At 38.2% G+C, this 11,107-nt stretch overlaps 1 protein-coding gene across 1 annotated transcript; it reads right to left on the bottom strand.

The window, feature by feature from the left end:
• Positions 1-2,003: 2,003 nt before the first annotated feature.
• LOC140232583 (epimerase family protein SDR39U1-like) lies at positions 2,004-9,702 on the bottom strand. Its single transcript, XM_072312677.1, has 6 exons — positions 9,510-9,702; positions 7,432-7,538; positions 6,084-6,166; positions 5,503-5,624; positions 4,602-4,766; positions 2,004-3,944 (listed from the first exon to the last, which is right to left on the bottom strand). Exons 1-6 carry the CDS (start codon positions 9,652-9,654, stop codon positions 3,535-3,537), a joined length of 1,032 nt encoding a protein of 343 aa, XP_072168778.1. The 5' UTR covers positions 9,655-9,702; the 3' UTR covers positions 2,004-3,534.
• Positions 9,703-11,107: the final 1,405 nt, after the last annotated feature.

Below are 11,107 nucleotides of genomic sequence, written 5' to 3'. Positions count from 1 at the left end.
CTTTGACAGTATATGGAACTGTCATCGCCATTAGTTCATCAGTGAGTAATGTATGGATCTCATGTTGGGATGTATTTCTCCACACCACAAAGAATTCTTCAGTACATAACTAGAGCATTCATTGTAGCACTCTTGGAATGTTGCCTCCGAGTCTTTAATAGGAGATGACCAACAAAATTTCATTCAACATTGCTTAGCAGTGTTTGTTGGGAGATATTTCCCACTTTTTATAATCCAGCTGCCAAAAGGATTTTGTCTTGGTATGTCCACAACTTGATTCACATCATACTCCATTAGTAAACTAGAGTGACATTTACAGCATTCTTTGTTCATGACTACAACTATGACTTTCTTTCTGTATGTTGAATTGACAAATTATACTTCTAATTTATTCCTTTCTTGCATGACCCCAAAAGCAGGCATGCTCATTTGTTACAAGCCAACTAGAATACAAAGTGCATACAAGGACAGGAAAGATGCATAGGAGGGAAAATGTGTATTTAATAATAGTCTTGGGCAGATGGTGTGACTGATCATCTTGGCAGAAGTTAGCTCTGAGACTAGAGAATGAAAATGGCACTTGTAAACAAAGAACATGTGATTTCAAGGAATGAAGTACTTTTTGCTTATAAATACATGTAATACTAACTGTTCACATTGATGAAATCAAGTTGTTGAATGTGAGGATAATATTATCAAAGGAAGATGAGTACAGAGTAAAGATTTGTAAATAAAAATCAAAAGTGGTATCAAAGAAACAAGTGTGTAATGAAGTAATATGTCTGGAGTGCTCTTCTTGACAGAGACTGAAAGAACAGTGAGACCCATTGAATAGTTGAGAGTCATGAAGTGACAGTCGTACTGCACCAACACACTGTGACCTTAAAGATGCTACAACAAGTTTTATCTCTTTCCTCCTCTGATTTGGATATGCATGGAAAACATAGCTTAATTTCCCTAAGTATAGTTTAAAGTGGAGTTTCCATTCTCTTTCACTAGCTTGTATGGATTCTCAAATAGAAGGTTTGTGAGTATGCACCAGTTGAAGCAAGGACCTTTGTTCTGTGTGAAAAACTAACAAACCAAAATGAGCAAATTTCCCTACTCCCCCACCCTTGTAGTATGGGGATACCTTGAAATGGCAAGACAGCCCTGGCTATGATAATTCGTCTGTTGAGAATGAGAAGGGCGTCGAGTGGTCGTGAACACTATGGGTTTAGTGGGAACTTAACGTCCTTATCATTCTCAGCCGACGAATTATATTCAAGAATCCCCGTAACAAATGGTGTAGAGCTTTATCACTGATCTCTATGTAAGTACACATGGCCGAAGGGACTCGACTAGAGTTGACAGTTAACTGACGAGTGTATGCTGCGATGCACATGCTAACTGGTGCTATTTGTGGTTTTCAAATGTACCCCAGCAGCCAGGGCAGTGAATGAATCAGGCCACCCATGAATCCCACGCTACCACATTTTGAACTTGCGATGCACAAATTGGGGGCTGCAATTTCATGAAACGGACATCAGTTAAGTACATGTAACAGACTTTTTTTTATTTTCTTTAAGTTTTCTGATCCTTAATCTCGTACTAGGAGCCAACTGGTTCTTTCTTTCTAAAAACAGAAATTCCTCTCCCTTGTAAAGAGATCTCTGTTTATTTACAACTTTATCCCAAATATGCAATGTGAAGATACAAGTCATATCATTTAAGTGTAATACTGCTGGTGACTACTTTATGTGATGTCTTTGACTTCTTGAGAAAATGGGACTGAATGGGTTAAGTCCTAATTCATGTAAGAAAATACACACACACACACACACACACACAAAGGATTTATTCTTGATTCATTTCATGCAGTGTGCTGTGTTTTAAGAAAAGTATTTCTATAAATCAAAAGTGCTATGTTGATTTTATGGCCTTGTGCAGTGGTTCTGATATAAAATAAATAAGCTTCAAGCTTATCCACCTCAAGTAAACACAAAAGAGAGATTGACAAAATATTTTCAGGGGCAAAAAGTAAGACAACTTTTCAAGTTGAATTATTCCATGATTTATATTCTTCATGATACCGACTCATGCACCATAAGCTGTGTAACTATCTCAGAGAGGTAGGCATAAAGAAGGCTGTTGATAAACACTGTACAAAGCACACACAGGAGAATACCTAAGAGGTCTGAAAGATCACACATTGCAATGGTCACTGCTCAAAGCAGATGAAAATGTTTTTAAATGGAACATCATGGGGAATCATGTTCTTATTTCTTTACTTCAGTGTTGTTATGCTAAGTTCATCTTGCATTTTTAAATAGTCTTACAGTAAAACATACACATGAACACCTTGTTATTGTTAAATCTTATATTTAAGACACTTTATACTGGGAGTGTTGGCTAGGACACATTTTCATTGCATTCTTTGACGTTTGTTCAGTGGGGAAAAGAATATGCTCACACTTTCTACCACAATAATATCAATGTAGGTCATAAGAGTAGTCCATTACAAATTTTTCACTGCATAGGCACTTTGCTGACACGCTGCTTTCAGTAATTTCACAGTACTACATGTAAGTCTATTGAACATAAATCAACACTGCACACTGGCGCTGGTCTTAGGGTCCAGGACCAGTAAAAATCACTGGGTTGTTATCGGGCCGGTAACTTTTTTCAGGAATGGACCAGTAAAGAAAAGGAAAAACTAGGTACCCACTGGTCCGGCAGACAGGTTGGACCAGTAGAAAAAATGGGTTAGTGTGTAGCCCTGCAAAAGTATTTTAACTTTGACCTTTGCAGATATCACTGTAACATGCTCCATTCATTATAAACTGCCATTAAAATAGCTTTGTACCCTGTATCATTTTAATTTGTGCTGAGTGCATGCAGGTCTTCAGTTAGCATTGCTGTTGTACTTAAAAAAAAAAAAAAATCACATATTGCTTCTAGGTTGCACCATATGAAATAGGAGTTATAAGCCCATAGCAGACATCTAGAAAATTGATGGTAGTGGTTGCAGCTTAAAGTTCCTAGAGACGAAAATGATTCACTTTCTTACACTTTTATGTCATTCTGGGAATTTGTCACAGGGCACTATTTAATCACTTTCATTTTCACTTGACTCTCTGTATTACTTGCTCCTTACACATGATTTTTGATGTGGAGGGACATTTCATCTCATCAAGTTTCCAGCTGGTGCACCCTGCATTCCAAATCCACACAATTTCTATAGTCAAAGTCAGCTCATGGTTTGTGCCTTGTGGAAGGAAAACAAAATAATAGATGACTCTTTGGCTGACTACAAGAGTTATGTGTAAGGGTAGCACAGTATACTTGAAAACTGTCCTAGCATTGATTTTTCCTTTGATGAACGCAATCACAGACACAGAGTAACTCTACATGTGGAAGAATATTAACCCGTTGAGGATGGTTTGATTTTGCTACAACACGCATTTCCCATAGACACCTGCCTGAGTATACTCGGGACTCGTCCTCAACAGGTTAAAAGGAAATGTGCATAGTGTTACTACAGCACATGTACGTTCATGAGAAAATTTCTTTGAGAGCAGAATCAATTTCTGGATACTTGAAAGTGTAACCACTCTCCAGGGTTTTCTTTGGCAACGCTCTCTGACCCTGTAGCAGCATGACCGCCCGGTCCTCCCCAAACACCGTCCTCACCATGAACCCCGGGAGAGGGAAAAGGGTGGGGCGCCACAGGGCCGCGCCCATCGCTTTGGTGAAGGCATGGTTGCTGATTGGGTGAGGAGAGATCCCATTGAGGACTCCATTCACGCTTTCGTTCTCGATGGCATGGACAAAGATTCCAGCGATGTCATTGATGTGGATCCACGGGAAGATCTGTTTGCCGGAGCCGATGATGCCTCCGACGCCAAAGTAGAATGGCCACTGCATCTGTTGTATCGCGCCCCCACCCTTACCAAGGACGACAGCTGTCATGCAATATCAATAAGAAAAACCTTCAAATACAAAAATTGCACTATTTTCCTCTTCCATTACTACACAATGTTCAGTGATAAAGAGGAACTGTGTTCATGAGCAATGCAAACATGAAAGTGTTTACTTTATCTTTGAGCTTCATGCTATTCCTTTATAATGAAGATTCATTTGTTTTCTACATACCAGTACACAGTTTGGGATGTACAGACCTCCCAACCATTCTGAATTTGGCAAAAGAATAAGAATTTTGACCATTCTCAGCTCTTGTTTCAATTGCAGTTTCCTATTTTTCTTCATAATTTTACTACACACTTCTATGGGAACTGCTCTTTCTTTCCTACCAAATCATCCCAACTTTTAAGTCAAAAAGGTTGGGAGGTCTGGATGTCTAGGAAACTTCTGAGAAATAAATGTAGATATGAAGTTGCACACCACTGGTACAATTTGAACAATGCTTTCCTACATTCTTCAGTTTTCTGTCTTTCCTAATGTAAAATTTCCATCCTGATACACAGCTGGTCATGTGATTCTCCATAAAGCAAATACAAATACATGTAAGTCGATTACTTGCAGATCCAACTCCCACATTACTAACTCATCAGAAGACATAATATCTTTATATTGCTGCTTATCCTTGACATCAAACTTACCTGTTCTTACCACCACCTTCCTGACTTCTTGACCTTGACCATCGACCTTTGACCCTGCTCCATCCATTGCCTTCTCCCACTCGACACACAACTTCCCGAGGTAGTCCTGGTCAGTCACACTGCTCTCTTCAGTGTACTCAGCAGTGGTTGATGGCGGATAGTAACCTTGGAGGGGGAAGTTGATAACTTTTCAACAGTGTGGAATATATCAGTACGGAGTTGGCGCCCACTCCCTTGCACTGACAAGGCATTTCTTTTTGCATTTGTAATATTTACATAATTGTTGAAAATACACGTATTGATGATCATCATACCACTGTGTACACCTGTGTCTGTGAAAAAGTCTTGTAAACTGACAAACCTAAAAGTCTAGGTTTTCTTTCTTTCTTTTTATGATGTCATCGTCTTTCATGAACCCCTAGATACTGGTTCCATCCCTGGCATTAAACTGACTTATCATATTGTGGCATAGAATTATTTTTGTCATATATATCCACAGAAAATATCTAAAGTTGTCAAATCTTTAAAATGAATGAACATGACAACAAAAGACATTTATTTTACAATCATCATTCAAACAACACATTAATAGTTTTCTGACCAGATAGATGTCCAACATATTTGATTCACACATTCTCATTTCTTTTGAGGACATGATCTGACATACATACAAAAACACACAAGTTTGTTTTGTTTTTGTTTTGTTTTTGTTTTTTTTGGTTTTACAGGGTCTTAAGCTGATGGCATCAAACTTGTAGATGCTCCTGTCACTGATGATACATACTCTGGAAAAGGAAAATCTCATAAATAGAAAAAAAAATGTCACCATTTAATCTCCCATCAAAATGTTCAAGTTGGTTTACATGTTTACTTGCTTCATTTGCAATTGAAGATGACTTACCTATTCCTGACATTCCTACGAAGACATTGGGTGGTTTCTCAGAATTTGAGATGGCTTCCGCCAGAAGGGTGGTTGTGCCTACTCTGCTGTCCCACACCAACTTTTTGAATTCATCAGTCCACCTGTAAAGCCAAAGTAAACAACCTGAGTCAAGACTCGCATGTGCCATCACTGTGGACTTCATGAAACTAGTGATACACCAAACGCTTCCATTACACTTTCGAACGCACAACTGTCTCTCCGATATCGCAAAGTAGCAAACACAAGTTTGAAACATTTTGATTTCATCAACTGGAAATTATCAGTGCTCTCATCTCTCTAGAAATGTACGAAGTGAAATATAGAGTGACAGAAAATAGCATTGATATACCAACAGTGACAGTCTGGAAACATATTCACCTTTGCCTCCACATATAATTCCCATTCATATCCTACAAAAGCTTAAAGTATGGCTAGTTCCATAATTACATCTTTTCCTTCAAAGAGAAGACAACTATTTAGACCTACTAGAAATAGTCTGCAATATACCAGCTTGCTCATGTACTACATTCTAATCCCCAGGCACGCAATGTTTATCATACCTCTTTGCTGGGTTGAGAATATTTTCTCCTGCCAAGTTGACGACTGCATGACATTCTGGTAATCCATTTTGCCTGATTTCATCCTGAAACATTCAATTCAAGGAAAAGTGAAATGAAGGTTAAGGCACTGTTTTCCTGTTTACCATTCTTTTTTTTTCATCCCAGTAGCATAAATAAAATTTTCACCATCATTATCAACAAAAGACTTACCAAAGAGCAGGAATCATTGGAGAGTATTATTTGAGAATATCAACAACAACAACAACAATATCAACAACAAAAATTACAGGTTGAGAGGCTGTCTGAATGGTACATTGTACATCACCAGCGGGTTTTGGACTTGAGTTATACTACACTGACCAACACTGCTATGGAAACTGCATCATTTTTATGTAAACTCACATCGTTAGTCTTCAGACTTTTTGATGAGTAAGAGTAATGAAACTGAACTGATTGAATGAATGAATAATGACCTGACATTTTTTGTTTAAACTACACATGGGGTTGGCAAGCTATTTTCAAGATAAAAAAAGAAACAAACAAACTTTGATGTTTACTGCATGTTGTGTGAGAACAAAACTTCACAAGCCATGACATCTACCATTGGAAATGTTTTGACAATAAAGTCTTTTACTGCTTAGTGACTATGATAACACCATATTTCTTATGATGCATGATATGAAATTCCCCACATTGATTTGTTGTCCTCCTTCATGTTTGCCATTTTTTGTCTGTTTGTCTGTCTGGTCTCATATCTCACATTCTTTCTCACTGTTTAGAATAGTTTGTTACATGGCAAACAAACATGAGAAACCATATATCATGAATATACCTTGAATACAATGGCCCGAATTCACGAAGGCGGTACAAATGAAACCATAAGTGTCACATGGAATATTTCATTACGGAATCAGTCATTTCGTCGGCGAAATGATTATTTTGTAACGAGATGACAACATTTTGTAACTAAATGAACATTTTGTCCACGAAGTGATAATTTTGTTAATAAAACAGTCATTTTGTTGACAAAATTACCAATTTCGTAACGAAATATTCCGTGCGATACTTGGCGCTCCATGGTTTTTGTCCATGGCTTAAACCATGGTTTCATTTGTACCACCTTCATGAATTCGGGCCTATGGCTTTAGTAGCAACTGAACACCCCTAGTATCATTTTCAGCCGACGATATACAGTTCAGAACCGCAAAATGTGATGGGAGCATGACACACAGACAGTACTGAATTGCATCTACTTAAAGTGATGAACTACCATCAGGTTTGTCCTCTGCAAATTGTATCATACCAAATTAAGTATTTCATGAAAGTGGTCATTCTTACATCATCTTACCCATGTAACTTTGTTCCTGCCTGAACTCCTCGATACAAGAACAGTTGAGTGACCTTTGGCCTCAAGCTGCTGTCTCAGGGCTTTTCCAACGAACCCGGTTCCCCCACCTTGGCATTTAGAAAAAACATAGGTGGTTAAAACACAAAATGTACATTTTCCTCTGGTCAAGAAAATGTGAATTATAATATACTCCAATCATCACAATCTATTCTTTAAATAAACTGTATGAAATGATTCATGTCATGAAATCTTCAACTTGCAAATCTCTGTTTTGTTTTTTGTTTTTGCTTTGTTTTGTTTTGTGACAAACAAATTGCCTTATAGACAGTGACACAATGTGAACTGTGGGAGGCACCAACTGGTTGCGCTTTATATGAAATTTTCATCAATGAGCCTTTAAATATACACATTCATGAAATGAATGGATGGTGTATACACTGCACAATTCCACATATTACTGTTTTGATCTTACTCTGTAAGAGAATGATAACAGTATCTGTTTAATTCTCCATGCTGGACTGTATCTCATGCACAGTCTTTACAACTAAGCTTGCAAAGGTGCTAAAAAGTGATGCTTCACACATGGCATAGGGCGAGCATAGGCACTTGCTTACAAGTCACAATATTGCATTAAATCATTGACAAATCCTACGTCAGGCCTCATCACCATTGAACTGACTTATCTACTGAATAAATGTCCCATTAAAGGTCCTGTTTACCTTTGGGAACAGTGATTGAAACAAATTTCAAGATATGACATTTAATGCATATGTGTAGGTCTGTTGTACCACAAGACATCCTATCATATAAAACTTTCGTGATAAAACCTAAAATATAAGGAGATATCTGTATTTTTCTCAATAAACCATAACTGTAGATGTTTCAGTCTAGAAAAATTTTTTTATTATAACTATTGTTCACATTTTGTATTTTTTACACAATATTTAACATTGATTTTACCGATTCAAATTTTTACAGTGGTTGCTTCTATCCCTAGCTCATATTTTAGAACTAATTTAAAGCACCAATGCTGGGTTTTTGTGCAAATGGTAAATTACTGGTACGCCTGTAAAGGGAATGGCTAGTAACTGATCAGTGGGAATGCTGGGGGATGATTGTTCCAATCCTTATACATTATATATCTATTGTTGTGTGGAATTTCTTGCTTCAGGATGGTCTCATATTCAAGTAATAAGCAGTTCAATGTCTCCAGGTTAGCATGCCTGTACAGTGTTGGGGCCTGTTAATGATCGCCCCGACACTGTACAGGCATGCTAACCTGGAAGTAACGTTACAAATATAGACTTGTTTCATTCCAAGTTTCAAAATTACTAGTCCGTTTATCTGCATTGAATCTCTACAACGTGTACACCTACAGCCACGGTGGCAGCAGTTTCTGAAATAACTTGTGCGTTTACGCGCTATTTAGGTCTATATTTTGCATGCCATCGTGCCAGAATTGGTAAAATTGTGAAATCAGCCCCACCGCAGTACGCGTGCACTCATGTGTTAGCAAGCAAGGTTAGGTTAGGGTTTTTGTGGGGCTGCATTCACGACTATTATACTGTGGAAGAAAGCCCCAGCCCCACCACTGTGCTTATCTACCGATGAACGCCACAAAGTGGGGCTGAATTTACGAGTATAAACAGGCGAGCCGCCATAGTATTAGTACGGGCACGCAGTGGTGGGGCCTATTTCACAAGTATGCCCCATTACTTGCTTTAATTACTTGCCCTGATATGATCATGATGATACGGTTTAGACTTAGGACTCAGATCGCATCTCTGCTCTGCAAGCTAGCTCCACACGTCACTGGAGATAGTTTTTACTTGCAGTTGCACTATGTAGAACCTAATTAATTTATTTGCACAATCGTCCATCAACTTAAACTGGTCAAGTTTCATCCTTGGCATCAGGTCGAGAAGTGAACTTTGCGAGTGCCGACGCAGATAGATTAGATGAAACGGTGTTAGATGCTACGCTAACCTGCCACGGCCACGGCACATCGTAATATGTATAATTATACTACATAAATGAACATATATGGGACTACACATTCTCCAGGCTCACGAACTTACCGATCAAAACAATCATTTTGTTGGATGAAGATGACTTTGAAAAACACCTAAAGGCAGAAGAAAGTTGTGCAGTCACGTATCCATACTCTTTGATAGGTGAATTAGATATCTTCAATACACAGTTTCTGCAGAAGACGACATTCATGCTGGTAGCTCTGCTTTTGGTAAGCGCTTCTGCTACGGTGTGGACATTGTTACATCACAAAAACATCTGTAACACGGAATCGTGTTACATCAGCCACTACACTGGTTGATTTCAAGTTCGGTGCTAGTGCTTGTGCTATCTCAACACCAGCACCGAACTTCCCTCTGTACACTCAATTCTGTTAGGTACATGAACAAGCAAGCACTATAGGTTCGGTTATAACAGATGAATTTACATCAAGGCTATTGGATTTAGATAATTTTGAGCAAATTGTAAGGATTTAGGCCTACTTCAAGGTTTGCAAATTAAAACTGGATGTTAATCCAATTAAATTGTACGATGATAATGTATACATGCACGCGCGAACACACTCATATATTTATCTTCTCTATCTATCTATTCATTCATCTATCTATCTATCTATCTATCTATCTATCTGTCTATACCTGTCTATCTATCTATCTATCTATCTATATGATATATCTATCTATCTATCTATCTATCTATCTATCTATCTATCTATCTAAATGATATTTCTATGTATCCATCTCTATCTATCTATCTGTCTATCTATATTACGAGAGAAAAGAGATACTGTTTAAACTACTACATGGGGGAGGGGTAGACAACCAGCTCATCCACAATAGAATGTGCTAAGAATGTGCTAAGAATGTGCTTTTTTTTTTTTTAGTTATACTTTCACTGTAGAGAACACAAAAGAAGGAGATGCGTGAGGTATGCTCAAAGTATCGAAACTCCCTCCATCCATGTAGTCAGTGAGGGTAATGACAAGGGCGCCACACCGGGCACAGGCAGTACAGCGTGATCTGCGAGAGTATACTTGAAGTGTATTCCAGCATGCTACATCATGCGGACCACGCATTTCCGGTAATATAGTAGGTGCGGATTTTTTTTTTTTTTTTTTTTTTTTTTTTAACCATACAGATCGACGATGATCACAGATTGCTTTCAAATGGCGCCCCTGGAAGACGTGACGCCGCGAAAATGAATTCAATGTGCGCCATGAGGTAGCGGGTATCTATGGCTGAAATGGTATCATCAGAGACTGTAGTACATCACGTGATTAGGAACTTAACTATTGTTTGTATCCTTCTTAAGTTAAATTTTAAACAGAGAGGAAAACAGGAAGAAAAAGAAGAAGATCAAAGAAGAAAAAGACAAGAAGAAGAAGAAGAAGAAGAAGAAGAAGAAGAAGAAGAAAACTGTCAGAAACCCGCTTTGGAGATATTCAATACCACTCCTGATATACTATGTTGATTTATTAGATGAAAGATGAAGAGAATATTTTGGTGGCGAGAATTCTTCCATGAAAATGACACGAAGAGATAGAGAAGAGAGATGGGTCCTGTACGTGTTGCCCCCTCCCTTTGATAACATATTGGTGCAGAGGGCTGGAGAGGGAAAATAAAACGGTTTATGCCTAAGACTGGTG

The sequence above is a fragment of the Diadema setosum genome, chromosome 9, assembly GCF_964275005.1.
Source record: "Diadema setosum chromosome 9, eeDiaSeto1, whole genome shotgun sequence".
Classification (NCBI taxonomy): Eukaryota; Metazoa; Echinodermata; class Echinoidea; order Diadematoida; family Diadematidae; genus Diadema; species Diadema setosum.
The sequence above is the reverse complement of the archived record's forward strand: the minus strand, read 5'-3'. Positions and strand labels throughout refer to the sequence as shown.

Excerpts from the sequence above, each read along its gene's own strand:
- LOC140232583 (XM_072312677.1), bottom strand. The coding sequence starts at position 9,654 with ATGAATGTCGTCTTCTGCAGAAACTGTGTATTGAAGATATCTAATTCA. Across the intron at positions 7,539-9,509 it reads CAAAATGATTGTTTTGATCG|GTGGGGGAACCGGGTTCGTT; the intron begins GTAAGTTCGTGA and ends CTAAATGCCAAG. Across the intron at positions 6,167-7,431 it reads GCAGGAACAAAGTTACATGG|GATGAAATCAGGCAAAATGG; the intron begins GTAAGATGATGT and ends TGAATGTTTCAG.